This window comes from Giraffa tippelskirchi, chromosome 11 (assembly GCF_054371585.1).
Source record: "Giraffa tippelskirchi isolate mGirTip1 chromosome 11, T2T-mGirTip1v1.2.pri, whole genome shotgun sequence".
In the NCBI taxonomy this organism is placed as follows: domain Eukaryota; kingdom Metazoa; phylum Chordata; class Mammalia; order Artiodactyla; family Giraffidae; genus Giraffa; species Giraffa tippelskirchi.
Window position 1 is genome coordinate 143,854,898 of NC_137285.1, and position 22,832 is coordinate 143,877,729.

A 22,832-nucleotide genomic window follows, 5' to 3' on the forward strand; every position below is an offset into this window, starting at 1 on the left:
CAGAGCCTTTTTTGCACAAGTGTGGAATTTCTGTTTGAGGAATTCCCACAAATGGTTTGTGAATTTGAGATTTGAACACTAACTGCCAAACTATCCCCACGGAAAGATTGGAGCAATTTGTGTTTTCATCAGCTGTCTGTTTTAGCCCCACTCTTATCATCATAGGATATTACAATCTTTAAGAAATGTTGCCAATTGTATAATTTTTATGTCCTTGAATTACTATGGTTTTCTTAGCGTTTCTTTTCTAATTAGTGAAGTTAGGTTGAAATCTTTTAATGCAGACATTGGGTACTTTCATTTACTCTTCTGTGGTCATGTATTCCTGTCCTTTGAATAAGAACTTTGAGTCCTTGTTTATTAGGGATAATAATCCTTTGCTTGTCACCTTTTGTAAATGTTGTCTGTTACTTGGCTGTTTTATGACCATCTGTTAATTACAGCTAGTAGTTTTTGAGTGTTTACAAATACTGTTTACTAAGAAAACATGAATTATCTCATTCATTTCTTTCAACAAATTGTTGATCCTGGTACTGTTATCATCACTCCTATTGAATACGTGAAGAAATCAAGGCTCAGAAGTTTGTCACCTGGAGAGAAGTAGATGAAGCCAGGGTTTGAGCCCAGACCCCACTGCATGGTCTCCTTTCCAGAACATCATCTATGTGGTTATTTTTGCTTCTTCCAAGGGTGAACCCTGAGAAGGGATTTGAGGGCAGCTTATTTGAGATGTGATCCCAGGAAAGGGCAAGGGGGTGGGGAAACAAGATAAGGTCGGAAGGACACTGACACAGATTGCATTACCGAGCAGGTGGCCGCTGTGCACAGCTGGCCTCCATCGAGTGGGAAACTCCTGGGGGACTGGGTAATACACGACATAGACCCATGAGAGGGGCCGCAAGCCGGGTATTTATCCATCAGATCCCTGTAGCACTGACTGAAGTCAGCCCCCCGAGGACATTAACTTGCTGCCACTTCAGACCTCCCCCAAGCACTGTTTTTCCTGCAAATGGTGGGAAGCCCCAGGCAGAGAAGCACAGAGGCTCACTGTACAAAGCTGCAAGTCAGGATGTATGGTAACGGGCAGGAGAAGAATGATCTGCCACAGTAGCCAAGTTTATCTTTTTTTTTTGTTGGATAGGGTCACTTTTGATGAATGCTTATACAATAAAGGCCAGTTCTTTTCTTCCTGTGCAACATTGTAGATGTCCTCCCAGTTTTAGCCAACCCCTCTATCATATCACCCCTTGTCCACCGTGTCACATGGGAAGGAATTTCATCTTTCTTACTCTGGGAACTTTGCCTTCCGAGGTCCAGGAGGCCAGCCCAGCAGCTAAGCTCTGGGAACACTTTGCTCATGAGCCTGATGTCTTGGCCGAATGCCCGGGTGGGGGACGGTGCAGCCTTGGTGCCTGTGGCCGTCGTCAGTTTGGATCAAAATGTTGAAGGAGGGAGGCTGGCTTTCCTCGGCCTCAGCCCCTCTCCCTGCGGGGACACCATCACCATCTCCTTTTCTCTCTTCACCTCCAGTCAAAATAGTCTCCCCGCCAAGATGCTGAAAGAAGAGGGCCGGTTGCTGGGTCCTTGTCTGTTTGTGGCTTTGAAGGTGTAGAGTAGCCACACTGCGTTTGTTGAGAAAGCTTTGGTTAACACTGGTGATGTAGACAGCTCACTAGAGCTGAAACGGGAACTGTGGGTGGGCCTGGGGGGTTCCAACAACACCCCTTCCTAATTCACAGGGTGACAGAGCCTGCATGACGGTACCCAGGGAGCTGTGGGTGGTGGGTGGTGCCCTAAGCTGCCCTACCTTTCCCCTTTCAGAGAGGCCTTCCCAGGACCACCCATCTCACCAGCCTCTCCCATCCCAAGACCCTCTTGATCGCTTCCTCCTGTTTCTAAACTTTTTTTTCAAACAACTTATCACCACTGTAAACTATTGGCTTTCTTTATCGTTGTTGTTCTTGTGTGGGTGTCTGTATGTGGCTGCACATGTGTGCACACAGCTCTGGCACAGGGGAGGGAGTAAAGATGCGTCTTCCAAGAACATCTGTCCCCAGGGCTCAGGCCTGGACCAGGCGCACAGTAGCCTTAACTCTGTTGTAGGGGTCTGGGAGCCAGGGGTATGGGTCTCTGGTCTGGACTCGGCCTTGGGGTTACTGGTGAGCCTGTAAGTCCCACCTGGCATGGTCAGGGACCCCCAGAGCCAACTGTGAGAAGGAGATATGTGTGCAGGGCACAGTCAGGCAGTGATTTTGGATCTGGGCTGTGGGATGGGAGGGAGAAAGCAGGGCTGGGCGGCAGAGCAGTGGGTACCACCCCCCAGGTCACCCCGAAGATGGGTGGCCTTCCCCACGATATCAAGAGGGGGACTGAGAAGCAGAATTTCATTGCTTTCACTTAATTCACTTATCTAGAAATATCTGTCATGCACTTTCTATGTGCCTGGAGCAGGGGATGTGGTCCTTGCCTACGTGAGTGTCCATCGTAGTTGGGGAGACGGACACTCGCCAAGTCGGCGTATAGGGTCTGTTTGGGTGTCGGTCACCGCTGTGAAGAGGGGAGAGGAGAGTGACAGGGCTGGGGGTTCTTCCAGACACTGAGCAGAGGGAGGGAGGGAGGAGGTGCAGAAACAGGATGCGCTCTGGGCCACCACGGAGAGGGAGGGCATGGGGAACGCTTTGGACTGAGATCACGAGGGGACGTGAAGAAACAGGGGTAACTTTTTAAGGAACACGCTGAGCAGATGGAGGTGTTATGACTGGGTCACGTGTAAATCACCCATTAAATGTTGTGCTTAGAGATAATCATAAAGGGCCTGGCGGCGGGCAGGGAGAATCAGATGTGGTTTGGATTCTAGCTTCTTAACCCACTAACTATCGCTCAGGTGGTCCTGTTATCTCCTGGAACCTCAGTTTCCTCATCTGTGAAACTAATAAGAAGAAAGAACACAAATGATCAGTATCTGGAATGAGAGTAGACATAACTAGAGATCCTACAGACATCAAATGAGGAAGGGAATGTTATAAACAACTTTATGCCAGTACAGTGAACGTTTAGATACAAAAGGTTCTCTGAAAGACAAAAACAGCAAAAATGGATTCAAGGGGGAAAAGAATATTTTAATGCCTTTAATCACTGAAAGAAGTTAAAAAAAAATCTGATTCTGAGCCCTGGTTCTGGCACATGGTAGGTGCCTAATACACACAGCCATTATCATGCACTTATTCCAAACAATGATGTCAATATTTCATCATCTTTAGAAACATCTTTCATTATAAGAAGAAAAAATCTGTTTCACCATTAAACTCTCTTCTATACCTACTTCCACCCCCACTAGCATCCGAAGACATCATCTGCTTTGTCTATTAGGCTTGATACAAAAGATTTTCACTTGTTACTAAAAATATGCTGCTTGCTTGTCTTGGGAGAGGATACCCAGATGAATGTGCTGCAGGGTTAGACTGCCTGTAAGTACAAATAAGAGGTTTGGGTGTGCAGAAGCCGGAAGGGTGGCTTATATGTTCCTGCAGCCCCCCACGTGCCATGTGACAGTGACCTAGCAGGGCTCTGTGTGCGGGGATGAGGCCGGGACACGGCGCCGCAGCCGAATGCATCAGCAGTGACCCAGAGTCAGTGGAGTCCGAAAGGACCTTTTCTCTGTCGATCTTGCCAAGATATTCATTTCAAAGAAGGCCCTGGCTCCTTCCGGCGGCCGTTCCCGTCGGTCACGTGCCTCCCCTCACAGGGCTGTGTTGCACAACTGGCTTTCCAAGCAGGGCTCGGGTCTTGCCCCTTTCCTGTCACAGCCTTGCCCAACCGAGAGAAGTTGTTCCAAGCCTGGGCCACGGGCCTTCGATGTGGAGAGCAGGTGGCGCGTGTCTGCTGGACCAAGCGGAGGCTGTTTGGAGATGGGAGGGACTCCTGGGGGACCATCTGGCACCAGGAAAGGGGCACCAGAGGGGTGACCCTGGGCGGGGGCCGTGGGGTGGGGGCCTGGGGCGGGAGCCTTCAGATCACACCCTGGGGACAGCTCAAAGCTGGGGTCCAGGAACCTTTGGATCAAAGAGAGACTCAAAGAACTGCAGGGGCGCCAGGGACCCGTCCAGTTTCCTCCAACTTCCCATTTGTCAGATGGGAAAACTGAGGCCCAGGGACAAAAAAGGGAGTTGGCCAAGGCAGCACAGCAGGTTCTTTCCAGCCTCCTCCCACGGATGGGGACAGATGCCACATGGGGCCTAGGCCACCTCCGTGGCCTGCAGGGAAGCTCGGCTCAGGGGGCGGCAGAGTGAGCCTGGGAACGTGGGTGACTCTGTGGAGGAGGCTGGGAAGGACCCCTGGTAGGAGTCATCCTCAGAAGAGGGGGAGCCTGGGTTGTGAACATGGAGCAACAGAGAGGGAGGCTGGCTGTTCCACGGACTCCTATTCAAAATGGGGAGGGGCTACGTGGAGAGGGTCCCCAAGGGTACTTCCCCTAGCCCTGCACTCTTTTCTGGCCAGCGGTCACAAAGCCTGCAATGCCACCAGCCACACTCTTTTTAGGGGCTTCTCTGCCTTTCTATTTTAAGTGCAATATCCCAGGGCAACAGAACACCCCCCAGACTCTTGGTGAAATCCGATCGTGCCAGTGAGGCCCTAAACACTTCTTCCCTCGTTTCCTGGGGGGAGCAGCCATCAAGTGGGCCTGCCTCTGCCCACCTCCCAGGGTAGTCTGAAGGATCACTCAAGATAATGGCAGGAAAGTGCTTTGGGAACTGAAGTGCAGCGCCTGCCTAAGAGGTGGTTCTAGTTAATGATTTATGCCTGGGGGGGACTGTGTTTTCCTGGCAAGAAGTTGGCAGAAGGGAAGGAGACCACAGTGAGAGATAGGAAAGCTGGAAGCCAGTGGCCGAGTTTCCCAGGGGGTCAACCTGGACAGTTTCCTTGGGCAGGATCTGTCTCGGGGGGCCTGGATTTCCAGCTCCCACCCAGCAGAGAGAGGCTACACACCCAGCTACACACCCGAGTTTCCCAGGGGGTCAACCTGGACAGTTTCCTCGGGCAGGGTCTGTCTCGGGGGGCCTCGATTTTCAGCTCCCACCCAGCAGAGAGGCTACACACCCAGCAAGCAGCCTCTCTCTGTTCGGTTTATTTTATAAATATTTAACTGAGCACTTCCCTACCTCCCCGCCCACCAGGCTCCAGCCCAGCACTGGCCTCAGGGCTGAGAACAGGGTTATGAGCAAAGCCAGGCTTAGCTCCTGCCCTTGCGGGGCAGAGCCTGGTCGGGAGATGCACGGCAAACAGGAAATAGAAACACAAAGCGTATATGAGGATCACAATTCTTGTCATTGCTGGGACCATCCAGCTGTCTCCTTCACGTCTCCCTTGGATGTCTAAAGGCGTCTCTAACTGAACTTGTCTGAAGCCAAGCACTTCATTTCAGTCCCCCAGGCTTACAGAAAGCCATCTGTTGGGTCACTAAAGCCAGAAAGCGCCCCTCGTCTCTCCCTCTCAGGCATCAACTCCTTCAACAGCTCCGTCACTCCTGTTCCTTATAGCTCTCTTCAGGCAGCCTGCTGCTTTTGCCGTCCACACTGCCTCCCTCTGGGTGACAGCATCGCTCATCCTGATCGTTGCACAGCCTCCTAGCCAGTCTCCCGGCTGCCCCCCTCTCTCCCATCTCATCCCCACCCGCCCTTTATTCAGACTAAAGTGTTGAAAGTGCAAGTGTTAGTCACTCAGTCGTGTTTGACTCTTTGCGACCCCATGGACTGTAGCCCGCCAGGCTCCTCTGTCCATGGGATTCTCCAGGCAAGAAGACTGGTGTGGGTTGCCATTTCCCTTCTCCAGGGCATCTTCCCGACCCAGGGATCGAACCCGGGTCTCCTGCATTGCAGGCGGATTCTTTACTGTCTGAGTCACCAGGGAAGCCCATTCAGAGTAAAATATGTTCCTAACACATAAATTGGATCCCATCAACCTTCCTGTTTTATAACCTTTCCCTGGATCCCTGGTGCTTTCAGAATAAGACCCAAGCTTCACACCCTGGTCACAAAACCCTGTGTGACCTGGCCCACCTCACAGACCTTATTGGTACCTCCCCCTGCTTCCTCATGGAGCTCCAGCCACCTGTTGTGGCCTTTTATCTTTTCTGGTGACAATGCTGAGATCATGCTGACCTCAGGGCCTTTGCACCTCTGCACTTTGTTCCAGGCTGCCTGGAACAGCCTTTTCTCCAGAGCTTCACCAGGCTGGTTCCTTCTCTTTCTGTGGGCTCAGCCTAAATGCTACCTCTTCAGAGGGGCAAACCCCTCCATACCCTCCTCTCTGTCAAGTACATCCCAACCCTGTTTGCTTCCATCACATGGGCATTGCCGTGGGTCATCCCCCATTCCTTTGCTGGCTTGTCGTTTGATTGTCTCCTACAGGTGCAGGGACCTTGTCTGAAGGGTTTGCTGGGCAAATTTCATGGCCAGCAAATGCTGTTAGGTGTGTGCTCAGTTGATCAGTTGCGTCTGACTCTTTGGGGCCCCATGGACTGTAGCCCCTCAAACTCCTCTGTCCATGGAATTTTCCAGGCAGGAGTACTGGAGTGGGTTGCCACTTGCTCCTCCGGGGGATCTTCCTGACCCAGGGATCGAACCCATGTCTTCTGCTTTGGCAGGAGGATTCTTTACCATTAGTGCCACCTGGGAAGCCCCCAGCATTTGATATTCCCCCAATAAACTTCTGTTAACTAAATGAAGGAAAGTGTTCCCTTATCACTCCCATCCCAGAAGAGGTAAATAAGCTCTAGGGATGCTCCCACTCCAAGAACTGGCATGGTGTGGGCACTGCCGGACCCTCTTCCTCTTTCTAGTGTCCTGGTCCTCTCGATTCCTCAAGAAGAGCTGTCTAATGGGTTCTTAATTTCCCCTGTCACTGTGGCAGGGGCATAGGCATCAGGATTTTCATACATTTGTTCATTCATGCCTGTGTTTATTCTGAACTTCCCGGCAACCTGAAGTCAGAAGACCTGGGCCTGGATGTGACCCCTGCAACCAACCGACTGTGTCACTTTCATCAGGTCTCAGCTGCACCCTGCCCTCAGTTTGCTCCTGTGCTGAAGCGGAGGTGGGGGTGGTGGACCTGATGGACAGACTCCTAGCCTCCATCAGAAAGGCCTTGGGGACGCCATCCAGGTGGGGTCCAGGTGGGCTACAGGATGCCCAACTCCAAGCTGGAGCAAAACTTGAGTCTTGGCTTCACAGCGAGGAGATGACTGTCGGTTTCCTGCTGGCCTGTGGTCTGTGTCCAGCCCCAGCTGGTGTCTGGAAATGGAGGGAAGCGGGATAGGAAGTGAAATCTGGGCCACCAGCCCACCCAGCCTCCCCACTCCACCACCCACGTTCCCAGGCTCGCTCTGCCTGCCTCTGAACTGAGCCTCCTCGCAGACCACGGAGGTGGCCCAGGCCCCAGCAGTATCTGTCCCCGTCTAGGGGAGGAGCGGGGAACACAGGGCAGGAGGTCGAGCCAACTTCCCAGAATAGGCCCTGCAGCTCTTCCCAAGCAAACAGAATGCAGAGAAGCCAGCGTTCCCAAGTTCAAGGCCAAGGCAGGGCGGAGGTCTCCACAGAGGTGGGTCTGAGGCTGGAGTATGGCGGGAACAATGATGTGCCTTTGGCAGGCCCAGAAGATTTTTCCTTTCTGGCACTTTAGGCGGATGCCTCCCCCTTCCCCCACCTCCTGCAGGGAACTTCCTAAGGCCAAGGACCAGCAAAGTCTGGAAGAATCTGCCTGGAAGCTGATTTCCCTGGTTTCTGTCCCAGAGGTCAGCTCTGTATCCCCACTCTGATCCCAATGCAACAAAAGAGGATGGACAAATTCCCCTGATGTTCTAGGCTCAGGCAAGTGTTTTCTATGGTGTGACCCTGTCTCTCCTACAGACTTGATCTCACAATCTTCCCCCTTTCAAAGACAAGTGGTTTATGAAGCTAATTCATACTAATATGTGAACAACTGCCTGCTGACTTTCGCCTGCCCTGTGTATTTGACTATGAACTCCTGGAGCACAGGGACTGTTTTATTCCTCTTCATGGTTGCAGTGCCAAGTACAAGGCTTGGTACAAAGTTGGTAATCATAAAGAAGACAGCAATAGCAATAATAAATCATAACAGCTAACAATTACTGAATGTTTTCTAAATGCCACACTATCAGGTAAGGGCTTTATGTATGTTACCTTATTTCATCTTCGCTTTGTGTGGTAGGTACTATACTTATTCCTATTTTACAGAGGAGGAAACTGAAGCTCGAGGAGGTGAAATAACTTATCCAGGAATCTAAAGCGGTGGAGGTAATGTTCAAATCAAGGTAACCTGACTCCCAAATGCACATGCTTAATGGAGTAAGCTAGGTAATTCGGACCAAGGTTACTTAGGCTCGATCTGAAGTTCTTCTTTTATAAGATAACACTCAACACCTCCTCTTCCCAAATGTCTCTAATGATGAATTTTAGGCTTCCATGAGTATGGGTTTTTTTGTTCAGTTCAGTTCAGTTCAGTCGCTCAGTCGTGTCCGACCCCATGAATCTCAGCACGCCAGGCCTCCCTGTCCATCACCAACTCCCGGAGTTTACCCAAACTTATGTCCATCGAGTCGGTGATGCCATCCAGCCATCTCATCCTCTGTCGTCCCCTTCTCCTCCTGCCCCCAATCCTTCCCAGCATCAGGGTCTTTTCCAATGAGCCAACTCTTCGCATAAGATAGTCAAAGTATTGGAGTTTCAGCTTCAACATCAGTCCTTCCAATGAACACCCAGGATTGATCTCCTTTAGGATGGATTGATTGGATCTCCTTGCAGTCCAAGGGACTCTCAAGAGTCTTCTCAAACACCACAGTTCAAAAGCATCAATTCTTCGGTGCTCAGCTTTCTTCACCGTCCAACTCTCACATCCATAGAAGACCACTGGAAAAACCATAGCCTTGACTAGACGGACTTTTGTTGGCAAAGTAATGTCTCTGCTTTTTAATATGCTATCTAGGTTGGTCATAACTTTCCTTCCAAGGAGTAAGCGTCTTTTAATTTCATGGCTGCAATCACCATCAGCAGTGATTTTGGAGCCCCCAAAAATAAAGTCTGACACTGTTTCCACTGTTTCCCCATCTATTTCCCATGAAGTGATGGGACTGGATGCCATGATCTTAGTTTTCTGAATATTGAGCTTTAAGCCAACTTTTTCACTCTCCTCTCTCGCTTTCATCAAGAGGCTTTTTAGTTCTTCTTCACTTTCTGCCGTAAGGGTGGTGTCATCTGCATATCTGAGGTTATTGATAGTTCTCCCAGCAATCTGGATTCCAGCTTGTGTTTCTTCCAGCCTAGCGTTTCTCATGATGTACTCTGCATATAAGTTAAATAAGCAGGGTGACAATATACAGCCTTGACGAACTCCTTTTCCTATTTGGAACCAGTCTATTGTTCCATATCCACTTCTAACTGTTGCTTCCTGACCTGCATACAGGTTTCTCAAGAGGCAGGTCAGGTGGTCTGGTATTCCCATCTCTTTCAGAATTTTCCATAGTTTATTGTGATCCACACAGTCAAAGGCTTTGGCATAATCCCCAAATCCCAACCAGAGTGATTCGGGAGAGGACCAGAAGATGTCAATGGATGTGGTTTTCCTTCCTACGTTCTCTCCTGCTCCCACCTGCCTGGTGAAGATATAGCAGCCCCTGGTATGCCCAGCTTCAGGGCGGGCCAGGAAAAGGCTCAGGGAAGCCAAGCCTTTGCTGGTGGGCAGGGAGCCTCGCTTTGGGTTCGCTTGAAGCCCCTGTTTTTCAGGGGGTCCCCGTTTGCCCTTCCCGTGGCTCACGGCTCCTCAGTGAGCGGCCTCACTCAGCACAGGTGTTCATCTCTCCCATCAGATGGTGCACTCCACAAGACCAGGATCTGTAGTTCACCAGAGGGTCTCCAGGCAGGTACATGGGGCCTGGTGCTATTTGTTGGCTGGCCCTGGAGCCCAGCGGTCCCTTCCAATTCCAGCCCTCTCTGCAGCCTCAAAGCTGGGAGGAAGATCATAACCAGGATGGGCTTCGCCTAGATTTCTCGTTGAAAGGGAAGCCCGCAGAGAAGAGACACAGCCGCAGGACGTGTGTACCTGCAGAGGCTGCCACTGGCCGCTAGCCATAGCCTCCACGCTCATGTCCGTCACCTGGGTCCTGGCTCCCCTCCTCCAGGAAGCCCTCCCTGGTGAGCCCCATCCACACACCTTGCTTATACCGCTTGGGTTCCAGGAAGCTCGGGGCGACCACAGCTCTGGGGGGAAGACCAGAGAGAAAGACTCAGGCTTCTTTAGGGTTCAGAACTGGGCTTTCAGCTCCAGATCAGGGTTTCTGTCCTCTTCTCCCCTCTTCTCCTCACAAAGAGGCTCTCTCAGTCATCCTTGCTTTTCTGTCTTTTTCTCCCTTCTTTTCTCTTCTTGCCTCATTCCTTTCTTCCTTCCACCTCCCCCTCATTTCCTTCCTTCACTCCAGCATTGTTTCATGGAAGACTTGAGGCCACTTTCGCCTTCAGCCCACCTCCAGACCGCTGGGCTTTCAGACCGGCCCGGGGTCTGCTCACTGGGTTGTGAAGCACATTGCCAGCCTTGGGTGCTGCGGGCCTTCCTCTGGGCTGAGCGTCGGGGCAGGGCAGCCTCGCGGTGACACCCAGCAGCGCCCCCTCGTCACCCACCCTGCTGGGCTAGCGCTGGAAGCAAGACCCCGCCGCCCCCTCCACCTTCCTCACTGCAAGTGCAGGAAGGAGTCCAGGGGCCAAGGAAAGAGCCCTGGAGTAGGCGTCTCAAGACTGCATTCCCTGGGTGTGTGGCCCCAGCGGTATCCCCAGGCACAGCTTGCATCCAGCAAATGCTTGTTGAGCGACTGAATGAAAGCCACAGACTGAAGTTCCGGCTGGTTGCCTCATTTCAGAGACACCCCTTTACCTCTCTGAGCCTCAGGACCCTTGGTTAAAATGAGGAGGAATTGCCCAACCCTGCCCACCCCTTCGCGGCAGCTGAGAGAAGCAGGTGTGATGGTACCTCCAGCAGTAAAGCTCAGGCCGGGAGGTTGTGTGGGTGATGGTGGGCAAGGCCTGTGTGGGGCCCCTTCTCTGGGGCTGGAAGGGGATCGAACACTCTGGGCTGAGTGATCCTGAGGAGACTACGGAGCATGGGAGAACCTCAAGGTTCTGCGAGGGGGCCCCGCCTTCCTCCCCTGCAGAATCCTAGCAGGGTCTGCCCACCGCGCCCCAACCATTCTTCAGCACCAAGCCTCCCTTTGTCCTGGCCCGCCCAGCGCAGGCGGGCCAGTGCCACCAGGCGGGTCTTTATGAACTTGGCTTTCAAGGGGAGCTGGTCTAAGGAGAGATTGAGCCAACAGGCAGGAGACTCCTAGCAGGTTCTGGGGTGGGCAGGCTGCCTCATGTCTCCGCTGGGGGCTCTGCCGTTTGCCAGCTGTGTGGCCTTGGACCAGTCGCTTCACCTCTCTGAGCCGCACCTGCCTCATTTCCCGCATGGCAAGTATCCTTGCCTTGGCAGCCGTGTCATGAGAGTCCAGGGAAGAGGAAGGGAAAACCTAGCAGGGAGAGGAACTGGGTGATGGTGGGTGTCTGCTTGGCTCGGGGACAGGGGAGCCCATCCACGCGCCGCTCCCGCCACCCCCGCCCCCCGCCTCTTCCGGCCCCAGCTTGGCCAGATGGTGGGAGCAGGGAAATGCCGCCACCGAGCTGCATGCTCCTGGTCTATTTTGAGAAGCCTCCTGTTTCCTCTGCTGCCTGGGGCCATGTGGTGGCTGCAGGTCTCTGCTCACGGGAGGGGGTCCGAGCTGGACCTTGTCCTTCCCCGGCTCCTCGCCCCAGCCCTTTCCTTCCATGTGGCCTGAGCCCCCACATCCTGACTCCCAGCTCAGGCACCACAGCCTTGGCCAGGAGGGGCAAAGGTCAGGTGCCCAAAGCGGGCTTTGGGGTGGGGGCTGGTCACTTGTTGGCAATATGGAGAAAGTGGGGAGCTAGGGCTGGCCCCCCCATTGTCAGGGCTCAGCCCCTGCCCATCCAGGCCCCCGCTTCTGCAAGCCTGCCCCCCCATGGCTGTCAACATCCTCAGGCCCCCGGCAACAGTCATCACTGCTGGGGTTGAGCGCTGGGTGGAGTCATCTGTAGTCCCATACACGGCTTCCTCCAGAGTGACCTCAGGGGCCCGCAGAGAAACACAGCCACCCAGAATGCTGGCCCAGCCAGGAGGCCGGACTGTCTGCTGGCTTGCTGCCTGGCTGGTCTTCATTGCCCCAGTCACCCCGCCAGAAACCTGGGAGCCACCCTTGCCTCCTCTCCTGCCCCTCCTCCTCCCTGCACAGAGCTCTGACCCTGGTGTGCCTGGCTTTGAGTCCCACATCCATCATTTACTAGATCCGTGACCTTTCATCTCTCCGTGCCTCAAATGATTCATCTGTGAAATGGAGCTAAGGAGATTCCCCCTATTCATGGGCCTGCAGGGAAGAGATATTGAGTTAATACTGGTGAAGTGCTTAGGACAGGGCTAGACACTTAGTAATTGTAGCTCCTATTCAGTTCAGTCACTCAGTCGTGTCCAACCGACTCTTTGCGACCCCATGGACTGCAGCACACCAGGCTTCCCTGTCCATCACCAACTCCCAGAGCTTGCTCAAACTCACCGTCCATCGAGTCAGTGATGCCATCCAACCATCTTATCTTATTATCCTCAATAAATTGTAGCTCCTATTACCTGATTGGTCCACAAAGTCTGCCCACTCCAGCTCTTTTACTCACTTCCATCCCCTCTACTGCTGTGCTGGTCCAGCCTCTCCTGGGGTGCTGCCAAACCTTTTTGCTGGCTTTGCCGCTTCTGTTCTCCATCCCGCTAGAACCAAGGGCATCTTTCTAAATAAAAAGTCTGATGAGGGCTGTAGAGTTTTGGAATTAGATTCATTCATTCACCACCACCCCCCAAATATTTGAGGGCTGACTCTGTTACAGCAGTGACCTAAACAAAGTAGGAAGCTTACTTTCTAGTGAGTGCAAGTCCCAGCCCTACACTGGGTGGCGCTGGGCAAGTTTTTAAATGCTTGGAACCTTAATTCTGTCATCTGCAAAATGGGATCATAGAGAACCTGCCCCATGGGTTTGCTGTGAGTGTCAGCAGAGTACACAGCTCTTCTATCACAGTATGTGAAATATTTTCCAAGTGGAAGCCCTGGGATGAGGATGGTATGGATGGTGTCATTCCATTCCTCGTAACCTTCCAACATTCATGCTGGACTCAGGCTCTCTGTGATCTGGTCCCAGTGATGCCTTCCCCACCCTCCACCAGCCCTGTCTTTAACTTGGTCCTTAGAATACTTCATCTCCATCACTACTTCCCAAACAACTAAGCCCTTTCACATGCCTTGCTTTTGCACGAGCCCTTCTCCTTTCTTGGAATTTCTCCCTCCCTCCCCTTCTTTTCTTAGCCTCTCCCTCCTCTTTTTCAGGGCTGTCCTCATTACCTGCCACTGCTAGGTGGAGTCTTCCCAGCCTCTCAGACAGGACAAATCCCCCCTGGATCTGGGCTCTTCCTGCCAGGTGTTCCTGCCCCTGGTATGTCCCTCCCCGTGGTGATCATTACCGCGTGGCCACAGGTCTACCCCCTCAGCCCCTGGGCAGGAATGCATCACATTTATCTTGTGCTCTCAGAGCCCAGCACCGGCCCGGCTTGTTGACAATCATTAACTTGTGGCATATGACGCATCACTGACTTTTGATGAGTGCATTCATGGTTGCCAAGACACCTCTGATGATCAGCCTCAATTTATCCAAGTGGAAGGTGGGATCAGTGTTAGAGATTCACACCCGACTGTAAGGGAAAGACCTTGACAAACGCCATCCCCACTGCCAGCTGCAGCGGAGAAGACCTGAGAATCTCTACGCACTGGTGTAACGGGAGATGTTAACGAGTGAAGACACACACTCTCTGGTGGTGCACGCACGCTGGAAGTACGTTCCTTTCACATATGAGGTCGAGAGGCACGCTCCGCTCTGCATGTGGCTTCCTCCACACAGTGATCAGGGGGCCCGAGCTCCCTCCACCTGGAGGCCCTACCGTTATTTAGGTCCTTGTGGTCATCTGCACCCAATGGGCAGAAAGAGAAAGTGAGAATGTGAGGAGGTCCAGCTACACTTAAAAAAACTGATACAGGCTGCCTCTACTCCTGTCCTGTTGCTAAAACCCCATCACACGGCCACCCCTGAGAGTGAGGGAGGTGGGACCTGGCGGCTAGTGTGTGCCCCAGGAGGGGAGGATGTGGATTCGGGTGAACACTGACCATCTCTGCCAAGGCAACCACCAGTTTGATGCTAGCTCCTGCGCGTGTGTGCGGAGACCAATGGGCAGACCCCCAGGCCACCATGGAGGGAGATGGGCTCGTCCGGCCAGCCCCATGTGCTGGCATAGACATAGTCCAGACCACGCTGGACTGGAATGACTGGAGCCGTTTATGGATCCTAGCCCTTCCTGGTCTGTTGGGCTGCCCATTGGTCAGGACAGGGGTGGAGAGATCTCATGGAGGGTGGGAGGGTGGCTCTAGGTCCAGCACCCTTCCTGGGGGCCTGCGGGCACTCTCAGCATTCTAGGACCAAATTTTGTAGCTGCAGGAGCCCAGACCCCGGGAGGCTGCCCCCTCCTTCCTTCATGGAATGGGCTGGGCTGGGTCATGGGTAATGTCTTGGACTGTCAGATGGTCACAGCTGCTTAGAGGACAAATCTCTGCGCCCTCCCCTTACCAGCCGGGGAGCCGAGACCAGGCCTGCCTCCATGGCCAAGCACGCGCAGCTGCGGTTTGAAAGGCCCTTTGGAAGCTCAGCCTCCCTTTCCCCCAACACTTCCAGCCACCGGAAGCAGAACCAGTCCCCTGGCCAACCCTGCCGGGATGAGCAGCATGGCTGGGCCAGGACACCTGGCATTCCAGCTGGCTCTGCGACTCCCTGCCCCACCTCCTGCTCATTCCAACGCCTGCCCCCTCTCAGTGGTCCCACGCCAAGGTCAGGATTTCAGGAAACCTGAGAAGAGAGGATTCCTATTGACCATCGATGGCCCAGTGGCCCTCAGCAGGGATGTTCAGAACTCAGTGGGTGCATTTTGGGTGACTCCAGTGACAGGCGGCCCACTGGCCAAGGATGCTGCAGATTCTGGGCTGGGCAAAAACTCTCCTGCTTCCCACAGGGCCTCCCCACGTTCCTGCAGGACAGCGCTTCCACACCTGAACACGCAGGGCCTGAAAACACGGATCCCTGAGCTCCGCCCCAGCTTCCTGATTCACTGGGTCTGCAGTGAGTGTGTTTCTAACAACTCCCAGGTGATGCCGACCCTGATGGTCTGGGGACCACGCTTCGAAAACAGCTGTTGTGGGGACAAATCTGTTTTTAAGTATCTGAACCTGGAATATCATTCTGTTTGACATCTAAAGACAAAGTACTTTTTGCCTGTTTATATTTGGTTCATTTTTCCAGATTGCAACTACGTTGATCTCTTTTGTTCATGTTTACCAGGCATTTTTCACCATCTCAGAAAATAGAGACCTCCCTGGCAATGCCACAGGCGGTGTCTGAGTGGCTGATTTAATGCTCCGTGGTGGTCTGCATTTGTAGCTGGGTCATTTGCTGTCATCTCTCAAATGTATGCCTTTAGTGTAGTCATACCATTACTGAAATAGTTTTGAAATGTCTGTGATTTTAGTATAAAATATTTTTCTTTTGTTTCTCCTGTGTATTAGCATTAGAGCAGAGTGTGTGTGTGTGTATTTGTATTTTAGTTTAGTGAGTTGGTAGTTTTTTGTTCCCAAGAATTTCATCTGGGGAAGTAAAGGGAATGTTACTAAATATCTACTATAAAAGGGAGGGGGCACTGCGTCTGTCAGAGGTTAGACCACTGCTTTAGTCCCACTCCCACCCTGGACAGAATAAAATACACCCCAGACAGGGAGAGTGATGTGGGCACAGTGGCACTGGGAGCCTCTGCCCCTGCTGTGACCCCTAGTTTCATACATTTTCCAGGCAGAGGAGAATGAACTCCCTTTAGAACTTGGAGAGCAGGGTGCCACGTGTTATGGGGATGGGGAGTGGGTGTCCTTAGTCCCATTGTTCAGTGAAGACTCGCGCTCTGGAAGGTTAGGTGACCTACCATGGCTGTTGTGGCATTGGGATTCCAACCTGAGACTCTGGTTCCACAGCCACTAAGAAGGCTATTGTGCCTCCATATTGGAGGATGACATCTTCCTGTTGTAGATATGATTCTCTGCCCACATGGAGGAAGTGCATGGGTGATGCTGTCAACAGAACTGATTTAGTGCCTGTCCTCAGGGAGCTTACCTTCTTTCTAGTGGAGAAGACAGAATGAACAGCTCGTTGCCATGTAGTTTTGCAGGTGGAGAGGGCGAGGAGAGTGTGTCCCGGGGAACATGACCTGCCCTGGGAGTGGGGGCGGGGAGAGACTAGGAAGGGATGGAGGGGGCTAGTAGGAGCTGGTAAGTGGGGGCAGGAAGGAGAGAGTTCCGCTCTCCAGGAGACAGTAGAAGGTGAGCTGTGTTTAAAAGGAAGGAGGCCAGGGAGTTTGGAGCCCAGAGAGCAAGGGAGAGAATTAAGTGGGAGAGACAGCTGGGCCAGACCTCGCAGGAACAGGACAGCCTTGGGGTGAGGTTGGTCTTGATTCCAAAAGCAGTGAGAAGCCATGTATTAGGGTTGAATCGTGTCTCTCCCGCCCGCCAAAGGATACTGAAGCCCTAACCCCCAGTACCTGTGAATGTGAGTTTTTACCTTTATTTGGTTAATTATTTGGCTGCGTTGGGTCTTAGTTGTGGCACACGAGTTTGTTGTGGCACGCGGTCTCTGGAGCACGTGGGCTCAGCCATGGGGGCATGGGCTTAGTTGCTCTCTGGCATGTGGCATCTTAGTTTCCTGACCAGGGATCAAACCTGCGTCTCCTGCATTGCAAGGCAGATTCTTAACCACTGGACTACCAGGGAAGTCCCCTGTGAGTATGATTTTATTGGAAATAGGCTCTTTGCAGACGATCAAGTTAAGAGGAGGTCATAAGGGTGGGCCCTCATCCAATATGACTGATGTCCCTTTAAAAAGGAGAGGTTTGAACACAGAGACAGACGCAAGCAAGCCACGGGATGCTGGAGGCTCCTAGAAGCCCAAGGAGGGGCGTGGGACAGATTCTCCTTCACGGCTCTTAGAGGGGACCAGCCCTGCCTCACCCGGTCCCAGCCTATGGCCTCCAGAGGAGTGGGACGATAGAGCTCAGTCACAGAAGCCCCTGGCTTGTGGTTCTTCGTTACAGCAGCCCCTGGCAACGGATCTAACATGGGTGGCTTGTAGCTGAGGGATGACTGGCATGACCAGCACTGGTGTTTTGAGATGGTCTTGCTTGGTGTGGCATAGAGAATGGACCTGTAGGGAGATCTGTCAGGAGGAGACTATCACGTTACGTTCTACTGACAGCTGGTGGTCGGTCAGTGTGACGGGGGCAGATGGGGGGACAAAGGTGGCGGTCGTGGGAGACGCTCAGAGGGCAGAGTTTAGAGGGCATGTCAAGGATGAGTCTTAGGATGCTGCCTTCTGTTAAGGGGTGGATGGCAGTGGCAGTCCGTGAGATGAGGGGTGATAAGGTTTGAGGGTAAAGATCGTGGAGTGTGTCTGGATCTAAGGTGCTTTTAAGGCATCCAGTGGAGCTGTCGGTTCTGTCCCTCAGGAAAGTTTAAACCGGAGATAAAGACTGGGCTCTCCTTCCAAATGCTTCCAGAAGCCTCTGCCGTGGGGACTTAGCTAGAGCGGCTTTGATGGACCTCAGTGAGGGAGACACGTGGCTTCAACAGCCTTGATGTTCTCGGCCTTGGTTTCACATTATACTTTTGTGGGGAGATTTTAAAATCCCCGTGTCCAGGCCACATCCCGGACCATTAGACTGGAATCTCTCGGGTGGGATGCAAGTGTTAGGGGTTTTTGTTTTCTGTTTGTTTTTTTAGCTGAGCAGAGGGTGCCATGTTGCAGCTTCACTGTGGGCAGGTCAAGGTGAACTGTTTCTGGGAACCTCTGGTGTCAATTTCTTTGGGGTTCTGGGAGTTCCAGAGAAGATTCTTTCAGTTTCTTCGCATCTTCTGTCAGGTGGGAGTGAGCGGGAGGGGCAGAGTCCAAGTGGGGTTGCCCAACTGCAAGGAATGGGAAGGGGACCTGTGACTCCACCTGCTTTTCTACGAATTTTCAACCAAACCCCTTATCTCAGCCCACCACTCCCACTGCCAGTCGTGTCTGGCTCTTTTGCAACCTCATTAACTGTAGCCCGCCAGGCTCATCTGCCCATGGGATTTCCCGGGCAAGAATACTGGAGTGGGTTGCTATTTCCTTTTCCAGGGGATCTTCCCGACCTAGGGATTGAACCCGCATCCCCTGCATTGGCAGGCAAGTTATTTACCACTGAGCCACCTGTGAAGCCCTCTAGAGATCCTGGAGGCTGACAATTCCTGATCCTCTGGGGGATTCTGCAGCATCAATCAGGTTAAATGTCTGCTTTTCCCCAAGTGTTGGTTTAGGATCCAGCCTTCTGGGATCTAAGTCAGCTACAACCTGTCTGGTTGCCAATTAGCAGCAGCCTTTTTCATGCTGTTTTTCCCTCTCCCATTCTCCCTATCCGTGTACTTTCATGGCTTCAAAACCATCCCTTGACTATCGTTTCAGTGAGGTTTGGGGGAGATTCAAAAGTAGATGGATGTTTTTAAGCCTCATCCAGCCAAGAAACGTGTATGAACACCTTGAAATACAGATCACCTGTTGCCAATGGATCATCAGGAAGGCTCCTGGCTGTGTGTAATAGGAAACCCAAGGAATAATGGCTAGAACAAATGTGTTGTTTATCCCACACAAGAGGCTGACTTTAGCAGCTGAAGACTTTGCTTCAGCGCCGGTGGCTGCTGTTCTCAGCCTTGCCTTGTGGAGAGAATGTTTTCCCTTCTCCAGCACCTACAGGGGGTGGGGATGGAGGAAACTGGCAGAGGAGATGGGTCAGGGATGTGCTGGGTCAGCCATCCAATGGCATCTCTACTCGCTCACCAGATCGCCACCAGCACCACGTGGTGGTTAAAAGCATGGCGTTTGGAGTTAGGCAAACCTTGATTTAAATCTAGTTCTTCAGTTTCTTAACTGTTTTGAGCCTCAAATTCCCTCTGTGTGAAAAAGGGGTGACAGTAGGCCTCACTGAACAGGGGGTTGTGATGGTTGAGTGAAACAAAGTATGTAAACAGTTTAGCCAGGAACTGTCACAAGGCAGAGACTAAACAAATACATGTATGGATGTGAGAGTTGGACTATAAAGAAAGCTGAGCACCGAAGAATAGATGCTTTTGAACTGTGGTGTTGGAGAAGACTCTTGAGAGTCCCTTGGACTGCAAGGAGATCCAACCAGTCCATCCTAAAGGAAATCAGTCCTGAATATTCGTTGGAAGGACTGATGTTGAAGCTGAAACTCCAATACTTTGGCCACCTGATGCGAAGAGCTGACTCATTTGAACAGACCCTGATGCTGGGAAAGATTGAAGACAGGAGGAGAAGGGGACAACAGAGGATGAGATGGTTGGATGGCATCACTGGCTCAGTGGACATGAGTCTGAGCAAACTCCAGGAGATGGTGAAGGACGAAGGACAGGGAAGCCTGGCATGCTGCAGTCCATGGGGTCAAAAGAGTCGGACATGACTGAGTGACTGAACTGAACCACGTCCTCCTCACCATGGTGTACGACTGTGAGCCTAGTTTGAGCTGGCTTGCCACAGCCACTTAATCTTCTACTTGACCCTAAGGAAGTGCAGTCGACTCTCCATATGCTCGGATTCAGAATCCACAGGTACAGGGCCTTTTATATAAGTGACTTGAGCATCCCTGGATTCAATATCTACAGGGATGGAGATGGGGGTGGGGCAGCCCTGGACCCAGTCTCCTGTGGGAGTCAGGGGATGACTGTACTATCAGCCCATTTCACAGATGAAGAGGCTGAGACACGGAGAGTTTAAGAAAATCGAGTCTGGACTTAGACCCAGGCAAATGTGATCCTGGAGCTTGTCCTTATAACGCTTAACTAAGCTGCCTCCTCAAGAAACAGTCGCCATTATTATTGTTATTCAAACAGTAGCTAATCACCTGTTTTCTGCCAAGTCCTGTCCTGGTCACAGGGGTCATAGAGATTGATGTATAAAATACACTCCCTCCCGTCAAGGAGCTCCCAGTCTTGTGGGGGAGACAGAAGCAAACGTAATGCTGAGCCATGTAGAAACGGGAACCATTTTACCAGAAGAAAGACTAGCAAATAATACTCATTATTTATATTTGAAAAATGAAATCACAAACAAGGATTGTTCTTGCATCCAGGGGCAAAGACACCCGGACAACCAAGCTGTCCAGCTTTGGCTGGTGATTTGTTTCTGAGCTTCTCCATGGGTTTTTAACTGCTGTTTCTGTTCAGTCTTATGCTGTCAACAGCAACAGAGATCCACATTTTTTTTTTTAATGGAGCAGAAATACCAAAATTATTAAAACCGGGAAATAAGATTCTGGGGTGAAGCTGTATAGAAAAGAATGGACGTGGGTGCCTCATCTGCAATGACTTGCTGGTGGCAGAGTCTAGCCTCAGTTTGTCCATCTGTCCAATGGGAATCATTCATACATTCCTGTATTCATTCAAGAAAATAGGAGACCCTGTTCGCCTGCTTTCAGAGCCGAATTATATATCTAAACAGTAAGAAGACAGGCAGAAGGAATTATAGAAATGGAGGCTCAATTTCTGCCTTTGAATCATGGCTGGGGTGCAATGGAGGGGATGGAGGTGCAAGGGCAAGCAGAAGTATATGTGTGTGTTTAGGGAGGCTGAGCCCTGCTTCCCCACAGGCTCCCTCCCCGACCCCTTGGGTGAAAGGGCCTAGGAGGAACCCAGTCCCTTTCTCCTCAGCATCTCCTACACCCGGTAGGTGTAGGACAGTCTTTGCAGGGCCAGAATGGCTGTTCCCAGTGGCTCAGGAAGGGGGCCTTGGTGGCAGCTGATCAGGGTGAAGGCAATGGGTTTGCAATTGTCTTTGTTTTTTTATCTGAAGGCACAGGAGGTAGGGAAAGGGTTTGTCTCTGCTCCTGGGTCCCTGTTCCTGGGCCAAGGTGACACAGACTCTCCTCTCTCCTGTGTCCTGGGGCCCCAGACCACCGGGAGTGGGGTGCATTCTGGTGGGGTAGAAGACGGGGGTAGGCTAGGGGACTGAGCCTCTCCACACTGCTCTGGGCTTTGTTTGAACCTGGCCTTGAAGACTCATCCCTTCAGATTCCTCCCCAGATCATCCCCCACCCTTCATCCCCCCATCCTCCACCCCTTGGCCTGCTTGCACCCATGTGGAGTACAAAGGACCCCCAGGAATGACTCATTTATAGGAAGAAGTTGCACAGATGGTTTTCAAGCAAAGTTTATGACATGAGGGTCTCTCTGGTTTCAGTTTACAATTAGTCCTGACATAGGAAGACCAAAAGTCATCCTCGGGGCCAGCCCGTGGTTTTACCACTCACTTCCCAAAAGACTGGACATTGGGAACTGCCAGTGACTTCAGAGACTGTAGTCAGGTGATCACTCCCTAAGGGCCACCACCCCCACCCCCTGCCTGTACTCGGGTGGGAGGGGCTCTCCTAGACCTAACTGCCATCTGACAAAGGGCTGTCTGGGCATCTACCTTCCGTGGGTCTGAATGCTGTGTGCGTGACATCGAGCAAACTATTCAACCTCTCTGAGCCTCAGAATCCTCCCTGGTAAAAGGGATAGTCACCTTACCTGGAGTGACTTTTGTTGTGGAAACTAAGTGAAGTAATATGCAAAAAGCCCCAGCGAGGCTCCTGGTGGAGAAGCGACTCCATAAAAGGGGCGTGGCTGCTATGGCCTTGCTGGGGGCTGGAGGGATCAGATGGGGGCATTGTGATGGTGGTCCCTCTGGGATCAGGGGAGGAGAAGATGTGACCCCGCACAGGCGTCAGGAGGCCACGGCTGCGTCGATGATGTATAAGCTGGGTGGGTGCACACGGATAAGACCTTATAGTTCACGTGAATTATTTCATAACAGTTCAGTTCAGTTCAGTACCTCAGTCGTGTCCAACCGTCTCTTTGTGACCCCAAGGACTGCAGCACGCCAGGCCTCCCTGTCCGTCACCAACTCCCGGAGCTTACTCAAACTCATGTCCATTGAGTCAGTGATGCCATCCAGCCATCTCATCCTCTGTTGTCCCCTTCTCCTCCCACCTTCAATCTTTTCCAGCATCAGGGTCTTTTCCAATGAGTCAGTTCTTCACATCAGGTGACCAAAGTATTGGAGTTTCAGCTTCAACATCAGTCCTTCCAATAAATATTCAGGACTGGTTTCCTTTAGGATGGACTGGTTGGATCTCCTTGCAGTCCAAGGGACTCTCAAGAGTCTTCTCCAACACCACAGTTCAAAAGCATCAATTCTTCAGTGCTCAGCTTTCTTTATAGTCCAACTCTCACATCCATACATGACTACTGGAAAAAACATAGCTTTGACTAGACGGACCTTTGTTGGCAAAGCAATGTCTCTGCTTTTTAATATGCTGTCTAGGTTGGTCATAACTTTTCTTCCAAGGAGCAAGAGAACTAACAAATGTTTGTAAATGGTTAAAGGTTATTATCTTTTGCAGAAAAGTAATCCAATGACTAGGAAACCTGTTTTTAAAAAGAATGAGAAGAAAAGAGAAAACTTAAAATATAGCACAAAGTTCTGGGGTTTGGCGGAGAAGGGCCCTGGAGAGAACTTCTCAGG

General features: G+C 51.9%; 1 protein-coding gene across 11 annotated transcripts in view; it reads left to right on the forward strand.

Annotated features, from left to right (window-relative positions):
• ALKBH3 (alkB homolog 3, alpha-ketoglutarate dependent dioxygenase) overlaps positions 1 to 22,832 on the forward strand; it is a 171,088-nt gene that overhangs the window by 109,430 nt on the left and 38,826 nt on the right. For 2 of the 11 annotated variants that reach the window (XM_081545032.1, XM_081545030.1), the window contains exons 9-10: positions 8,253 to 8,312; positions 10,490 to 10,896. The exons of 6 other annotated variants lie outside the window; for them this stretch is intronic. In XM_081545032.1, the coding sequence (XP_081401158.1) occupies positions 8,253 to 8,285 (33 nt within the window). In that variant the 3' untranslated portion in view covers positions 8,286 to 8,312; positions 10,490 to 10,896. Of the gene's footprint in view, positions 1 to 8,252; positions 8,330 to 8,793; positions 9,107 to 10,489; positions 10,897 to 15,207; positions 15,473 to 22,832 lie in introns of those variants that run through there. 3 more of the 11 variants (XM_081545029.1, XM_081545028.1, XM_081545031.1) reach the window with 3 other exon arrangements.